The 18,270-nt window shown below is 34.1% G+C and overlaps 1 protein-coding gene across 3 annotated transcripts; it reads right to left on the bottom strand.

Annotated features, from left to right (window-relative positions):
• Positions 1-1,583: 1,583 nt before the first annotated feature.
• LOC123554150 (major facilitator superfamily domain-containing protein 1-like) lies at positions 1,584-17,956 on the bottom strand. 3 transcript variants are annotated; one of them, XM_045344086.2, is made up of 14 exons: positions 17,614-17,759; positions 15,027-15,235; positions 13,063-13,130; positions 12,163-12,271; positions 11,271-11,367; positions 10,302-10,412; positions 9,747-9,858; positions 8,463-8,519; positions 8,023-8,179; positions 6,921-7,018; positions 6,447-6,559; positions 5,922-5,969; positions 5,498-5,615; positions 1,584-2,789 (listed from the first exon to the last, which is right to left on the bottom strand). In XM_045344086.2, exons 1-13 carry the CDS (start codon positions 17,624-17,626, stop codon positions 5,500-5,502), a joined length of 1,308 nt encoding a protein of 435 aa, XP_045200021.1. In that variant the 5' UTR covers positions 17,627-17,759; the 3' UTR covers positions 1,584-2,789; positions 5,498-5,499. The 3 variants fall into 3 exon arrangements, with proteins under 3 accessions (XP_045200021.1, XP_045200020.1, XP_053404379.1); XM_045344085.2 differs by having other exon boundaries at positions 1,585-2,789; positions 17,610-17,955; XM_053548404.1 differs by lacking the exon at positions 1,584-2,789 and having other exon boundaries at positions 5,259-5,615; positions 17,610-17,956.
• Positions 17,957-18,270: the final 314 nt, after the last annotated feature.

Here is an 18,270-nt window from a genome sequence, read left to right as displayed (position 1 = left end):
ATCCTCTCCAATTATTATATGTTTTGTATTGTTTCTTTGTGTATGTTTCAATATAAATAAAACCGATGTGAAAAAAACTTAAACATCAGTTTCCAACCGTTATGTAAGTTAAACAGAACTATTATCATATTACTCGTTCACTATTCACTGTTGCATTAAGTTAAAACAAAAATTCCAACTACTGCATTCACAAATTGTACAAATGAGCAATGCAGAGTCCTGACAAAAATTACAAGTTAGAGTAAACAATTTATATCATAAATATTTTATAAGCTGTTTTTGAACTAGCAAAGTATATGAAATCGTAAAAAAATCATATGAAATCGTACCATTAATCAAGTAACTTTGTATTCTGTTAGACCAGGACTAAAGAACAAGTGGGTTTTTTTGGGTACTGTTCAAGCCGCAAAACTGCCACAAAACCTGAAATTAAAACCAGTCATCAATAGCGTTTAAAAGAGCATAGATTTCCATTTATTCGGAAAATAAAGATTAAAGAGCTTATGAAGACCTGATAGTGCCACACAATCTGAATTAGAATTGCTACGACAAACCAACTAATCACATTAACACAAGAGAAGAATCTAAAGGATGATTTATGAGAGTCTGTTTAAAACTAATTTGAATAATGGAGTTTGCTATCATCCTAAAGAATGTGTAGTTTTTAAAAGGCGCAGAGAAAATTAAAACTCTGAAATATTGGATTAAAGTATTATTTGTTCTAATCTACATACCGCACGGACATGGCACCTTTACTAGAGTCAGTACTAAAAGTTTAAAAGATACTTAATTGTTTGCTGGCTTAAGTCATTCCAACACAATATACACGATAAACACAAGAAATTTGAAAATGCCACAAATGATTGAAAGAAGCTGACCCAGTAATAGTTACCAAATGTATATTAATCATATATGCATAATAGATATAAATAAGATACTACCCATGAAGAAGACGGTTTGCAGTCGTTTACCTTCCGTGACCTCGGTACTAGCCTTTGAAGCTTACACAACATGTCATAAGAAGTTGCGCATGTACATTTCAGTTAAGGGCGTTTATCAATAACTCAGGCTTAAATTACATTTTAGTTTGTGTACTACTTCATTCGTTTTTAATTCTTTTCATTGCCATATTTTTGTCTCGTTTTTTCCCGTCGAATTCGTAGACTTGATCTTACTTTAAAATTCAGTGTCCTTAATCGGCAAAACTTTTAATGTGACGTAACCTGAACCAAAACTAAACTGTTCCTATCACACATGATTTCGACGCTTGGAAAATATCATTGTAAAGAGTTCAACAATGTTAGTTTTTTTTGTATAACTGAGAATGAAATGTCTGCAAGATACATATACTGGCATACCATTGGTCAATTACACAAAAGGAAGCAACTTTCCTTTATAAAGGGACTTTTTAGGCTTACATATTGCAACAGCCGGTTCTTAGCTTGCCAATGCATTTGTCAGTGCTCGCACAAAAAGCAAGGTAAAAACACCTCAGTGGGCTTCGAAAGCTTTAGTTGTTTTATTGTTTTAAAAGAAAAGTCCCATCGTAATACTGACCCGTCGATATGGGCCGGAATATTTTTTGTTTTTGTAAAAATGACGACGCATTGCATTTTTGTAAATAAAACACTTGATCTCTAATGACTGAATAAAGTCAAAGCAAGCAGGGAAAACTTGTGGGTGAGAGGAATCGCCAGTTGCACAGAATCAGATGTAGACGTTTTAAATGTGTTTATTGTAACAGATTGAAGACACATTGAACTTCCTAATTTGTTCTGTTTTGTACAAGGAAATATATTCTACTTAATATATGTAATCTAAATACCTAAATTTGCTTCATCGTAGCGAATGTATATTGACAATCTACACTTATTATGCATAATCTTGTTGAACCCAGTTTCCTTATTGCACTAACCAAGCAACAGATTGGAAAAAGGTCACATGCTTATCTGACAAAACCAGACAGGAATAATTGTTAACATAAATCCCAGTTGTAACATAGAAGTAAAACAAAGGACAGTTTCTGAGTCGTGTGAATGAGAGCATATTTGTACACACACATAGAATTATTTCCTGAATAAATGAAAATAATGTGGTTGTGCGCAAAAATACTGTGGAGCGTTTTGCTCAGCAAAGCAGGCAATAGACAATAAATGCTCTATTTTGAAATCAAATTTTAAGTAATGCAAAAGCATGCCTACAATTTGTATTTTGTAATTTTTTTAATAAATAAAACAGTTTAGAATAAATGTAGACACATAAATCATACTCAATGAAATATAAAAGTACACTAGGACACTTTATCAACTCATAATTCAAAGGCATGAAATGTTTTACATGGTTTTCTTTCATTATTATTATCAAAAAAACTGAGCGACTTTGATTAACCGACATGTGTGTTCATTTGTGTTTTATTGTCTCAGATGACATTCACTTCAATATCACACTATTACTGTCATCCTCAAGTGCATGTGACATTTGTGTAATATACCATATATACACATAATTTAACTTTTTTGAATTGCTTATAAAATATACGCTGCATATGCAGTCATAAACACTGTCGGAATGAAAACTGAACATACATGCTTTTATATTCTCTACATTTCAGGTAATATTAAACCCAAATCAAATCCTGAGATGTGTTTATCAAAATACTACACACAACTTGCAGATAATGGATTTCATCTGTACTACTTTTGTTTTAATTTAAAGTTCAAATTGTCTTTTAGTCTCATATAACCTGTCCAGCCACTGTCAGAGGCGCGTCCTTTATCTTTACAGCTTTACTAAAAGGAAAATAGAAAACCGTTATAATACACAGTGTTTGTATATATATATGGTACAGGTAACAGGAAAGTAGAAGGAAATCTCCGTCTAACGAGTACATGGATCTCCTTGATTGAGTGGTTAAGGTCGCTGATTGTAATCACTGGACACATCTCCATGTGAGGAAGCTTTTTAGCTTGCTTGCTGGATGACGCTGGTTCTACATTTGTACACGTACGTGCCTGAAATACTGCCTATAGAGGCCCCTCGTGTCTCTTTTTACTATAAACGCTAGAAAATTACATGACGTAAGCTTTGATGGTGTGACTTTAACTATGATCCCCCAAACACATGCCTGCCCAACCTACAAACACATGCATACACGTTAATTAAACACTACTAAATTACATTTTTGTTCTTCACGTGCCGTTTCAACAAACGATACGTATAACAGTCAAAATAAGAAAAAGTTGCTACATATAACAGTTGGTAAGACATGTTTTTTATATTGGCCTCCGTTGCCAAGACTCGCAATCACCTTACCGCGGAGGGTTCGACGCTGGAATGCTTCCTAACTCTTTTCCTGCAAGAATGCTAACAGTTTGCTAGAGGAGGGTCAGTGGAATTTTCCCCATCGTTTAATCATGGAAATTGCTAAATGACTGAAATGGTGATGGTGCAATTTTATATAAATCAAAACAAACTGACGCTAGGAAATTATGAAAGTAAGAAAACTGTGAACGAATCCATTAAGTCCTGAACTGGTTCAGAAATCATCACTTATGCATTCAGTTCTGCAACGCTGTACTGTTTTAGTGTTCGTGAGATATTCATTTGGTTCAATTTTGTTCCCTAATTTATGTATGACATCATTATAACAGTAGAAATGTGTGCTTCAAGCAGAGAGCATCGGGGACTAGAAACAGTTTTAGAGTCTGAGATATTTAAACTACTAGTTTGCAATACAACCAGTTACTCAATTATTACTAGTCTAATAACCCTAATAACCACATGATTTCTTTTCTTTCTATTGGGTTAGTTTTGAGCGTATCAAATTAATCGCACGAATGAAGACTGGTCACCAAATACACACCAGAACGCAAAACCAACCTCCGTCGACGTATGTATAATACATTTATATAAAATCTACGCAATTATCTCGATAAGAAAGTGGAAGAATACACATAATGATGCTTCTGTTATTAAAATGTGAAAATGGGAGAATGATTGAACTGCTACTTTGTTCTGTAGTTAAATATATGCTACTACAGTGTGCTGTAGTAGCATATACATGTATTTAACTGCTTACTTCAGAAGGTTGAGCACAATACTTTGCATCAAGAACCCGTGACTTCGATACCCGGGAACGATGTATGTTCTCCTTAATGATTTGACAGATTACACAGTGTGTCTAATGTCATTCTTCTTCTACCTTTAAGTCATTTTGAGAAGTCTTGAACTATGTGCGGAGTACTAAGTATCTGATAATTCACATACATGTACACAGATTAGGATTAGGTAAATGGACCACCTTTAAGTATTTGAAATAACGTAAACGGTTGAAGAAAAAATAAAACCCTGTTTAGGGGATATAATTATTCAACCGAAGAGTCGTTTGCTGAACGCTACATTTGTTAAGTGTAACGGTAACGCGACGGCAGCCAGTTACCCTGGTATTGCGCCAGTACTTACTTGTTCTCCACATGTAACTGAATACTTCTTAACATGGATGTCAGGTGAACGCGATTAACTTCAAACACAATCGATGTCAGTCAAATTATTAAGAGAGCTCCGTGCCCAACTATCAAATCCACGACACCTTTATTCATTTTTAAAATAGAGAAAAGTGGAAACGTCACAGATCGCTCAACACGACAAAAAACGAAAATGTTGCAGGCTCGGTTTGATTGAGCCTGTTCATGGACGGTAGTGGAAATGCATGCTACCGTCCACGCCCTCTAGCCTCGGGTTGAGCAGAACTCAACATTTACACATGCTTAAAGTACAAAATACAATTTAGAGACATCTGCAGATGTATTAAACGGCAGTGAACATGGAACCTCAATAATACCCCGTGTTGATGCGTGTAATTCCATGAAAAGCGGCGTTTGGTCCCGCGGATAAATAATGGGTTTTGCCCCAAACGAGAAACAATGACAGAACTAACAAACTGGAATTTAGAGGGATTGAGGTTATGGAGCCTGCGTATCACAGTAACTGTCAAAAGACAAAGTAAAAGCAGGCCCATATCCAAGGGTGATATACGATACCAAGGCTATGAAGCGGAGTATTGGAACCACCCAGGCCGAAATGGTCATGTTGAGAAACTAACAGTACCAATAACACGATAAAGTCGTGCGAAAATTAGAAGATCCGGCAAATATAACAGCCTTTCTAAATGTAGGGAGACTTTTTTCTTGTGTCCAAGTTACTATGCTTAGCATTCATCACGCTGTTGTTATTTATCAAACTAAGAACTACAAATGATATAAATCAAAACTGTTTTACTTGTGCATGTCGGTACCCCAAGCGGGGATTCTGTATCATACATGTACATAATTGACACCCCCGTTACCTTAATCCACAGAACTGATTATGCGCTAAATGATATGTATGAACATACTGATCCGGGCACGTACAGATTGTACGGACGCTCAGGTTAGTAAGTGATGCATCTATGTCTAAAATCTTGTAGCAGTTAGCAGGAACCAATTAACTAATTACACACCACTACTCCAGCTTTGTCCGATTCTTTCTCTCTTGCTCCAGCTTTGTCCGATTTCTTCTCTCTTGCTCCAGCTTTGCCCGATTCCTTCTCTCTGTAGAACTGAGATTTACTTCACCTCCTAAATTGAAAATAAATTTACTTGTTTATATAAATAAATGTAGGTTTCTGTTTTCAGCTATTGAATGTTCTTTATAGGATAGGTGCTTCTATATTTTGAACGTGTGTATCCATAACATTATTCATTATGTAATAATGATAACATAATTATTACATTATTATCTACTATTACGAATTCAGGACTAAACAAATAATAATGTTGTATTGTTGAAACACAAGTCCTATATGTTTAGAATAAAGGGATACTGACAATGTTTTAACTGCTGTTTACATTGATCATTTTATGAGAATAAAATGGAAATGATACCTTTCGCCTGGTCAGTGATATACAGAAGACTTCCAAGTATAAGTGATCCTGTCATAAATATAGTAATGCACTTTGTAGTAACAGATATTTAAGATAAGAGATAAAATCATATTCCCGAGTTAAATGCATTTTGTAATAATCCAAACACATTTTCCGTCTTAATGTGAAAATTATCTTAATAGGATTGCTTTTCAAATAGGTAGCGGTAAATACATTCTGTAAATGTGTACGTTAGTACAATCCGAGAAACCTTAAAAAATGCAAAACAAAAATACAAATATTTATTTATTAACACTGCATGCATGATGCCGATATATTTGTTCATCAGTTGCATGAAATGATCTAATTTATTGTTGCCTGTTATGTACATCTAGCTTGTCCATATAACCGTCTCGACGTACTGAACAGTTGTTGCAATACTTGATTGAAAAAATCTACAAAGGATGCCAAAATTCAGGCATTTAATTGCAGAATTAACATTTTCTATGAAAAAGTTTACATGTTATGCCATGTTTATATGCCTACCTGCCATACAAGCGGTGAAAAATACCTCTAAGACAAGATATCCATTATTATCTGCTAAATAACCTGCAAAGTATGCCGCCCCAGCTTGACCAACAGCAACCATAGCGTTCATTCTAAAGATAACAAAATGATATAAATAAGACAATGCCGTTAATGGAATGGATAGCATTATCATGTTACATGTCAGTCAGAAGATTACTAAATTGTACATCTAATAGATACAATTAGAAAAACAAGTTGTATTAGATTTATAGAGTTTCATTCTTTACTTAAAATGAATTAAACGTATTTTAAAACGGAGAGTATGATTGAATAAAGCTGTTTAATAAAACACTAGACAAAGTAAGAGCCAAACTAATGGATCATATTTCATGCAGGGAATAATATACATTTTTATTAAACCAACACAATCAAATACAGTAAATACAAGTATATTTTATTAAAAAAAATCAATATCCTACAAATAGTACGTACATGCCGTAAGCAGTTCCGAGACGATTGAAGGTTATTATAAATGAAACCATTGGCCACATTGCAGCAGTAAAGATAGAATATCCAAGTCCCATTGCAACCTTGAGAAATGACAAAGTGAATCTGAACAAAACATGTTTAAACGTAAAACAGATATTAAAATCAGCAAGCGTGATGACTTCCTCTTATAAATATCTCAACATTAAATCTTCAACGCTGAAAGTCAATTTGTTCAAAATCAGCGACTTTAAACACAAAACAACGATTTCACACAAGAACGTGTTTAATGATCTACAGTATAAATATATGGATTAACAACATTCTTAATGTAATAATAATAAAGGGATACTACTATACAAGAGCATTACCTCTGTGTGTGTATTAGCAATACGCACACAAAAGTTCTGGTCCTGTGCTACATAGTCCCCTTCTTATGCGAAACTAGTATTAAAAGCTGTTATTAAGTTCAGGAAATGTAGACATGAACACAATCTAAGAAAGATATTTACTTGTCAAAGACAAAAAATATCATAATGATTATAGTTCTATTAAAATGCAAGTATGATAAACAAATGTAGATCTACACAGTTTCTAAACTAGAGCTTTTACATTATTCAAGTAGTTTAAATCGACAGATAAGTGAATATGATAATTTCTAAATCCTAACGAACTTGTAAAGATTTTCAGCCACTTCTAACAAGACCTGATTCCTTCTCATATTAAACAAAGAAGGCTGAAGGTTTATTGATATACAACAATTTATTTTTTCCTGACGTCACAATTATTACGTCATAGTGTCAAACTGCACAGTGCCGCGCTGGAAAAGAAACCAACAGAAAAGAATGACAATATTTGTTGGATGTCGTTAAACACTACTAAAAAATTCCTTTGTAACCTGTTAGAATCGAAATAATATATCTAAAACATTGATTTGCTCTTAAATAAAATCATTGCTTGTCGTTCAGATACGTTTTATAATATCACTCGGGATGTGCCCTCGTGATATAATTCCTTCTCATCTGAACTCAAAATAATGATTTTATTCAACGAAAAATCACAAAATCAGATATATAATTTTTAAACTAGATTTACAAAAATGATTTACAGTAGCAATATATGGCTCTATGAAAGTAAAAGCCAGGATGACATGGCTTCCAGTAGATAAAATAATGCCAATAAACATCCAGAAAAGACTCCATCCTAGTTTATCTATCAATAAACCAAATACTGGCATTGTAATCGCAGCCATTAAATACACCATACTACAAAAAACAAAGTTTTCAAATTTCGATTAATTTCAAGAGCAATGTTTGGTGAAAAGCAATACAAGGTCACCATTACAATGTTACTAATATTTAGACTGAGAATTATCAAATGCTTCAGAATAAGAACTGAAAGAGTGAAACTTGTACTGAAAGAAAATTTTTCCGTTTGCTTTCAAATCAACCGGAAAATAATTTCAGAGTAAACAGTCGACAATTTGTAATTATTCGTAATATATCAAATACATTTGTTTGAGTTTAAGTGTGTCATTTAAAATCATACCTGTTTACATTATCCGCTACCTGAGGTTCCCGATCATATTTCATTTCATAAAATACTCTGAAAATTAAATTAATCATATCTGTACTATAGGGTTTCAATTTCAAAAATCTGAATAATATCAAAATTGACTTGTAAACAATTTGTGTTACAATGTCAATTGACATGATATGAAAACGTTCGTGTTCAGTATATTGTCACCACGTTATGTTTAAGGTTTTCCTCCACCATATAAATTTGGAAAGCTGCTGTATTCTAATATTTTGCCAGTGTGATGTTTAACCCACCAAAATGAAACCAAACATCCGTTTTGTCAAAACTACTTTTTATTTAAAGAGCCATAACAATGCCAGTGCAAATCAGTGGAACAATATTTAATGCGAGAAATGCAAAGTGAGTGCATTTAACATTTTCTTGCATACCAGACGGGGATTTCTGGTGATTTCACCGGTGCTGGAAAACTCCATCTTACACCCTGGATGACTCTCGTACTGTAAATGACGTATAACGAACTACATATGTACAGATGTGTGTAGTAATAATAATGTTTTTCGTAAAACGGGATAAAAATAAAATACCTTGATAGTTCCACTTTGTTCCTTATAACATATTTCTCGATTTAAAAAAAAGTTATTTTAAGGAAATAACATAACGTTTCATTGCAGATGATAAAACAAAACCGGAACTCTTACGTTGTTTTCGTCTCTGTAACGTCATGACGTACTTCCTGTTTACGAACGTAAAGTTCCAGCGCCTTGTTAATACGCTGTAGGTGCAAATGGGAATATCCGACTCTCGGGCAACTGTTTACGCGGTCACTCGGCTGGAGCCTCGTAACCGCCTAAACAGTTACCCTCGAGACTGGAAATTCCCATCTGCACCTACAACCAGTGAAAGAATCTTATAATAGCAATATGCATCCAGTGTAGTTACATCGTATGGTCCTTTGAGATCAAAGAGTCCATTGTTCTGTATAAACATGCATGTTCTGCTTCAGGCCTTGTTAGGGTGCGTTCATGGGTTTGCACATTTCACTACTCGTCAGACTTTTAATTCTAAACTATAACAACGGACGTTGTAACAATAAACTAATACCGTAGGCTTGTGAAACGAAAATAAAAACATCCCGAACTACTACTATAATAATCTGTCATTGGTTGTAACTGGTGTGAATATCCAGCTCTCCAGTAACTATTGTGTTGGTGAATATGAACGACTTTGTCGTGCTGAAGAAACTTTAGCGCCAGGGTGCATTAACTAGACTAAGTTCATTGTGTAATAGCTTACTGTCCGAGCCCTACAAATGGAAACAGTGCTAAGTAGTAGCATGTTGTCGTCATTGATATCAGCCAAAATGTTGCAGGAAAGTCTTTAATATCAGAAACTCGTACTACGATATCTGAAATATATCAAATAGTAGGACCAATAAAATTGTTTGTCAAATAGTAGGACCAATTTATTTCATTTTACAAGTTTCTGACAACATACTTTAAAGTATATATTAAAAAGTGAATGTATGTGTCATATTTTCATAATACTACTAAGATGATAGAAATAGGTAGTGCGAATGAACTTCATGGTATGAAAAACATATTGAAACTATAGCTTCGGAAACATAATACACTTTTGATATTGATTCTTGACAATGTGATAGTCGACTGATCACAATACAAACGTTTCATTCATTTTCATTATTTTGTAGATTTTAAGTAATTAGTATTCTTAATATGAAAAGAAAAGTTTAAGGCTTATTATAAATTCTTTCCTCCTCTTTCAGAAATAAGCCCTTTTATTAAGACAGGATGTAGAACACTTAAAACCTATCTTTAATAGAATTCATACCATCTTTTATATGTTCCTTTTCGAAAACGACGTCGTTCATGTTTTCAGCTCTTCGATCTAAAACAGACGCAACAACAGCGGAAAGAAACGACAGGAACATAACAACCACACCTGGAATATGTACATTTTCTTTAAAACAGCAAAGAGGCGTTAAACAGTTGTACAGTCATAAAATGATTATAATGATCACATCAAACAGCACAACTGTAAAGACACATAACACGTGAAACAAATAGTATTTTATGCATTAAAATTAGTTGGGAGACAAAGCAGCTATTAAATATATGCATGAACATACGGTACGGCAATTAGCACAGTCGGACTCGATTTGTCTACAAAAAGCTATCCGGGGCGTTTATAAAAGAACATGCAAATGGTAACCATAAGATATGGATCTCTCCACAAAAGTAGTTGATGTATTCAAAATGCTGTCAGTAAATAATGGTTCCTTATAAAATAAAACTGCAATTATGCTGATGTATTTTTAATTTTGCCTGACACGTTGTTCTTTCCAATAACTACTATCTGACACAGATACATATCGCTGAATGAAATGTGGCTACAGTGACGTACTAAGGATGTGACGTCATCAATGGTAAAAAACAAACCAATGATGTATGTCAATGGGTGACTATTTCCGAATACTACGAAATGTTCATGACATCTGTTGCACAAAACCGTGTACAAGAGAAAATTTGCTTTCCTTTTCGTCATTAAGTCCTCACTGTATTAACAATCATGTCTGGAAGGTTGAAGTACCCACGACTACGCCGATTTGTAATAGCCGTTGCTTGTGACCCTGTGGAAAGACTATTAGCGGAGGTAGCTAGAGTCACGGATTGAGAAATAATTGAAATATGCCAACTAAATGGCTGCATTGCTAGTTTCTTTACAACTATTTGCTCAAGGTTTGACAGACTCTCAAGTTGATGTTAAAAGAAACTTTGAAACACAACATTCATAACTTACCTGTAAATAATGTAATACCTAAACATACATGCCCATGTGAAAGCTTTTCGAAATAGTCATAAATGGTATCCATCACGTTTATAACAACCACACTGCTCTACAAAATAATATTTTCGACACATTATGACATATGATACGTACTGGACAAATCTACGCCGTGGCAAAAGACCTCTAAATTTCCTAAAGCATGACAAAATATGCCTATTTACTAACATTATTTGGTGTTTCAATGCAATTCGGAAACGCTGTCTGTGCCATATTACGGCTATAAAATGTTTCCACGTACATATAAAGACAGGGCTGTTATATTTTGATCTTTTCAGATTGTTCAGCATATTTATGATGTGTTAATAGTGCAGTTCGGTTTTTCAGCTTGAGTATTTTGGCTTTGATGGTTCAAATACTCTCGCTTTCACTGTCGTTTGGTATTGTTACATCACCCTTTAGATATGGTGCCTGCTTTTTATTTTCGTGTTTGACAGGTTTTTGTAATACGCAGACTCCATACCTCCAGATTCTTTCTAAATTCAAGTATTTAGCTCTGCCCATTGTTTTCTCGTTTAGGATTAGCTATTGTTTTCACTGGGGACTATAAACCGCTTTTCATGGAATTGCTCTCTATCATTTAAGGTTCCGAGTATATCGCCGTTTGAACACATCCATGTGTTGTCTGAATTTAGTTTTGGTACTTGTATCATGTGCAATACTGAGCTTTTCTCAACCCGGGCATGGAGCGCGCGGACGGTATCATGCATTTTCCACTAGCATCCATGAACTGTCCAGAATATATTGAGCCTGCAACATTTTCACTTTGTCGTATTTTGCAACTTGTGGAGTTTCCATTTTTTTCTATTATATTTGGAAAATACCAGACAGACAAGCATGTACTTACAGCTCTGGCTATGCTGGTTTTAAGACCAAATACCATATTTATATTTGATGTCTTAAACCATTTGACAGCCATATTTTGGTTTGCAATCGACATTGGTCCATTTACTAACCTGAAAAAAAGAACAACACTACTTTCATAGCTAACGATTTTCATAAGTTTGTAAAAAATTGTGAAATGTTCATTCGTAAGAGACGAAGGCTTACAACAGGGGCATGAGGCGCGTTACACATGTCTTTATCTATCACGAACATACTCAGTCAAACTGAGTCTGATATAAGTTGCCTTGCTTCCATTGGAACTTCGTACAGAAATTACTACATAACACAACAAAAGTCTTTACAATTGGCACATGGCTGTCGCAAATATCCGTCCAATACTTGCTTCAATGTTACGATTATTTCTGGTATTATTTTCATTCAGTGTTCACTTATAAAAAAGTTCCGCTTTTGTAGAGCCGTGAAATTGCGTTGCTATTGATTACCTCTAATGAACAGACTCGGTCGAACCAAGTCTGAAAATAATTTTCTTGATTGCGTTATATGCTTCAAGTGGATCGATCTTTAAATTTTGATCTGATGTAAAAAGCCATTAACTGTTGCTTTTTACATTCTAACTCTTATAATAGACATTCAATGGATATCTAATGGTTCCAATGAAGCGACAAAGACATCTGAACTATGGTCAGTGTTACATACACAAATGTTTGCATGTTTGCAAACCTAGCATTACCTGTTCAAGTATAGAATAGCATTCTAAGAGAAGCCTTGCTTAAACAAACTTTGCCAATTCAGAGAAAAGCATTTTTGTCAAAATTATTAATCATTTAAATACATGTTTTTTCCTTTTCAACATTAACCATTTTTAGAGGAATATGCCGCCCTAATTACCTAAAGTGCTTACCCATAAATGGCCCTCGCCACAAACATCGTCCAGTAACTGTTCGAAATAGCTCCAACTGAAAACATTGCCTGAAGTAAAATATATCTAAATAATCTTCAAGTTTGCTCGACTTATCGATTGCAATATGTAAGCTATTGAAAGTTATGTAGAACGGTTTATCACTGCTTAGAAAATAAAATAAAGAAAGTATATTCATTTTTGAAATTTAAACTGAAATTAACTAAACGATCGTGTACCGCGAAATATTCTAAGATTGGTTATTTAGATTATTCACTGAAAATCGCCTTTCAATACTATGATCACTTTTTTTGGATTTTTTTTCTCATTTTGTTACCATTGAAACATTATGCGTATTTTTTGTTGGACAGGTTTATAAAGAAAAACTTAAACAAATTGATTAATATATTGAACATAGTTATCACAGAGGCCAGGTTTGAAATATGATTCTTTAAAAAATTTGACGGTGAAATTGATTTTTTTAAAGAATTGGTTGCATATAGCATATAGATATCTTTATTCGACATTTTCATAAAAGTTTCTTTTAGATGGTGCTCCTATTAGATGTTACATTTGTTCTAACAACAAATTTCGGTAAGACATATTGGTCTACCACTGCCAATAGAGAGTTTGTGTGCTTTATTACATCCGAAACGAGCAAATTTGGTTGATTTTTACATATCACACAGTGAGATATCTATAAATATTCCCGGCATCGCGTATTCACATTTATCAGATTTTGAAACTAAGGGGTTTCAGTTGAATAATTGGCTGGATGAAAATGAATATGATTTAATGCTTCTATACATATGTTTTCCCACATTTATGTATTATTTGTAGGATCTTATTGCCAATGATGGATCTAATACCTTAATGTAGAAAAGTAAAATCTGCGCCAATGAGTCACTGGATTTTAGAAGTAAAAGCCAAAATGTAACGTACATTAATGAAATTTGGTCTGAATGTACACAGAAAAATATATTTTTCGAAAACGCATTATGATTTTACACAGATCGTCACCTAGCAGTATTCGCTTTTATCACGCCACATTTAAGTAGATTATTCAGGTATGAAGTATATAAAATTTATATGCGTTTTTGAAAATATGGTCTTCTTCTTACATTCAGACCCAGAGTTGCCAAAAATACAGATTTTGACTGAATTTCATAGATATATGTATATGTGTTTTGTGGGTATTTAAAATCTACCTGTTAATAGAAAAATTGAAATAAATCCAAACTATAAAACAAAATCGCTCTCTTAAAATTTAAAAACAGAGAGAGGATATTTTTAACAAATTTGGCGTTTGGTTTACATTTGTTGCACATTATTTATTCGCAAAGAGCACAGTAAAGTAAAAAATCGATTTTCTGAAAGGAGTTAAATGCTTTAGATATTTCTGAAAAGATCAACAAATTAACAACTGATACAAGTCAAAGCTAGCAGAGTAAAATGTTCGAAACGTGTTTAAACAATACACGTTATCAATTTCTACGTAAAACGATCGAACAAATATCAATATTCAAATCATTTTTTTAACGAATCACCAAGTATTTAGGTGTTAAGGAACATAATAATGTTGTATATTTCGCATTTCAACAGACTAAATAAAATCAATTCTGATTTGTCCGGTTGTATTCTATGTGTACAAAAAGTCGTACTATAATATGGATAAAGGTTTAACAATACACCGACATAGTTATAGGTCATACTGCTATTTTCCAGCTTCCGATTGTTGAGGAAGACGCAAGGAGCAACCGGGTGTATTATTTCATCACGGGCGGGCACCTGGGTAGAACACCGACTTTCCGTAGGCAAGCTGGATGGCTTCCTCACATGAAGAATTTAATGCCCCAAACGATGCTTGAACCCACATCGGTGAGACAAAAGTGATTCAAAATCATTGACCTGGACCACTCTGCCGCGGAAGCTTCTTGGATAAAGGAAATATATAGAGACTGTCTTACATGAGCACACGTGGCCAAAATCGAAAACAACGTCATGCCAAGTCTGTTTCCAAATATTCTGTCAATCAAAAAGCCGCCAAATATACACGACACTATACTGGCCCATTGTATGTTTGAATAAAATGTCATGAATTTTGTCTCTGATATATTCAGATCCCGCAGAAAATGATTTTGTAGCGCAGCTGGACTATCCGTGCAGAAATAATCTCCTGAAATGAATTAGATTAATTAAACGATTATTATAATTTAAGACCGATTTCAACTGTTATTCTCCGCGCCCACAGGCGCGGCGTATTAGTGATGGCTTTTTGTGAGTGCAATGTATGTCGTAAATGACAATTTTTTCCTTTCGATTTGCAAAATTGCGAATTCTTATTTTAAATGTCTGACCTGGCCCATAATAATGGAATCAGATTTAAAACACAAACGAGAAAAATAAGTTTCCCTAGAAGAAAAGATGCAGGAAGGAAAGTAACTTTTGTCGGACATCGCGTGGAAAATTTCTGATGAACGCGCGAGAAAGAAATAGTATTGATGAGCGTGTTTTCCATAAACTCTAAAACATGAATTTCTCAAGCATATATTGATGGCTTTCCAATTTTATTTTAAATGTAAGCATATCTAAATATTTTGTTTAGTGTGTTGCAATAGTTACCGTTTGCGCAATGCTACGCGCAAATAATCAATCTGCGCGATTTGTAACTCGCTCAGTGCAAATAACCAATTTCCTTTTAAGCTGTGAGTTTCACGTTCCCAGGTGGGATAAAATGATGTCTGTTGTGCTTCATTCAAAATTGACATCTTAATCCTTCCACATCATTTAACTTGAAAGTATCATATAGTGCCCGCATTCCTGATTAGACATTTATCAGAATAATGGTATTGATAACATCCGAGCTAAGTTTGAAACTCAGTCATCTGGGATTAACAACTACGTAAGTCTGAATTTAAGAACAACCTCGTGTATACCAAAACTTATGCATATGGGTCATGATCAGTCAATAAGCAGGTCACTAAATACAACAATAAAAATACTGCTCACACTACAAAGGCAATGTTTTTTGCGCCAACATTCATAAAACGCCATCAGACTGTCTGTTTGCCTAGGGTCTACCACAATGACACTAGTATTGTTATATAATCTGCTGTTCTATTAGTACTACGTACACTGCTTTGTTTGGCACGAAGTTTCCGTTTGCTGCTTTGTACTTGTATCTAATGCAGAGAGTTGATATCATAGCATATTGTAATATTTCAGTTTTTTCCCACCAACTAATGTAAAATAGACTATTCCTGATATATTTGGAAGGTTCTTATAATTCTTGGATTTTTGCGTGGTGAACATAAAACAATTTTTAACTTCACCTGTATTTTAACGCGACTGCTTTTGAGGTAATTCGCACGTAAGCTCATATTGAATTGCAAAGTAGAATTTAGTAAACAATACTGTTTTTCAAAAAAGGAAATTCAGCCAATATAACGGATAGGGTCTTGTGTAGTATCTTTTCTTGTTAGACCGATTTGAAAATAATGGTCCTTAAGTCAGTTTTCACAACATTTTGTAGAATGTAGATGTACAAATTTTCAATCAATGAAACCAGATAGAATGCATAGGTCTGTATCCTCTAATTTTCAAAATTCGCGGAATATCAATTAGAGTTCTTATATTTCTGCTAATTTAGGTAATTATTTAGATTTTGTTTTTGCATCAGAACCTATCTATTGTCAGAACTAACCGTAAGAAAGACAGTAGCGGTGACTTTTTAACACTTAATACACGGGACATAAAAGTTTTCCATCAACATTTATAATGCTTCTCTTATAACGAATACCAGTCATTATTCTGTGTTTTACGGATTAACGACATTACCCCCATCACTTCCTGTTAATCATACGTGAAGAACTACTTTAAACAATCTGGTCGACATGTTTGCTGTCAGAAGTTTAAATCGTATGAATATTTTTTTCTTAATTTTGTTGAAATTTGTGATGGGAAACATCCCAAACAAATGGAATAAGTGAAATGATTTACTACTTCTTGATATTCTAAAGTAGATTTTATGTGCTTCAAACAGAAGTCAATGTATACTGAACGCGCACTGAGTGGGTGCCTTTGTGTGTACGTGTTTGTCATGAAAAGGGCGCTATATAAATCTGTTGTAACATTATAAGGATCTTACATGACTGCACATGTAAGGCAAACGCCGGGGGACAGCTGGATTGGAAAACTGAGCGCTAGCGCAGTGGTGTATCCACGCTGTCACGGGGGTTGGGAAAACACCTGCCTTATTCAGGCAGACATATTAGATCATTTTTCTTTCCGTGAATATCATTGTAATACATTATGACGCCATTATACAATGTATGACGAAAATGTGCGCACCTGTATGTCATCTGTTTCCTTGCGAAAAAGTTAGGTGATCTCCTGCCCAGATAATCATATCTTTCTCTGCCAGGTAGGAAAGAAAATAATGTATAATACTCCAGATAGAATTGTAGTTAGATAAACTTCAGATCGTTTTTCTGTCTAGATATTTTGTACTAAAGTTCATGATATAATTTATCATTAATAATTATACGTACCTACCCCAACAATACATATAAATACAAGAAATATGTATCGATGAAGGGCTGTCCTAGGATCACAAGGCGAGCATTGTTTAGTTGATACATTCTCACTGGTAGAACTACTTCTTCCAGTTCCACTCAGCAAGGTTTGTGTCTCTGTCTCATCGCCCATGATTTCGCACGCACCCTATGTTCTACATTGGTAATTTCTTTTGTTTTGTATAATCCAACATAATTGCAATAAGTTTTAAAAAGCTTTATAAAAATAAGCATAACATCCTCCAAATGTACAATAAGTTATGTAGCTATAGTAGATTAAGCGACGACAAATAGATAACACTTCTATTTTTGAGTTGAAAGTTATTGGATGATAAACTAAGTGATATGTATCATATTTTACATGTGTGGATTTAATTGTTTATCAGCTTGTAGTTCATATTCAAGGTCATAACAGTCATATCAACACACGTATCACTTTTCAATCTACCATTAAATCCTTCATATATTATTGAACAGCCATATACACACCCTATAAACGACTGTATCCCCCCTCTTCCTTTTGCGAGTGATCAAAACAATAAACTGACAGCTAAAAATTGAAAAACAGCATTTTAATGTGACTGATTTGCTTTGAAGGTATATATATTTACATTTTATTGGGAGCTTAACATGATTT

This window comes from Mercenaria mercenaria, chromosome 7 (assembly GCF_021730395.1).
Source record: "Mercenaria mercenaria strain notata chromosome 7, MADL_Memer_1, whole genome shotgun sequence".
Lineage (NCBI taxonomy): Eukaryota > Metazoa > Mollusca > Bivalvia > Venerida > Veneridae > Mercenaria > Mercenaria mercenaria.
Note: the sequence above shows the minus strand (reverse complement) of the source record. Positions and strands in the feature narration are given on the sequence as shown.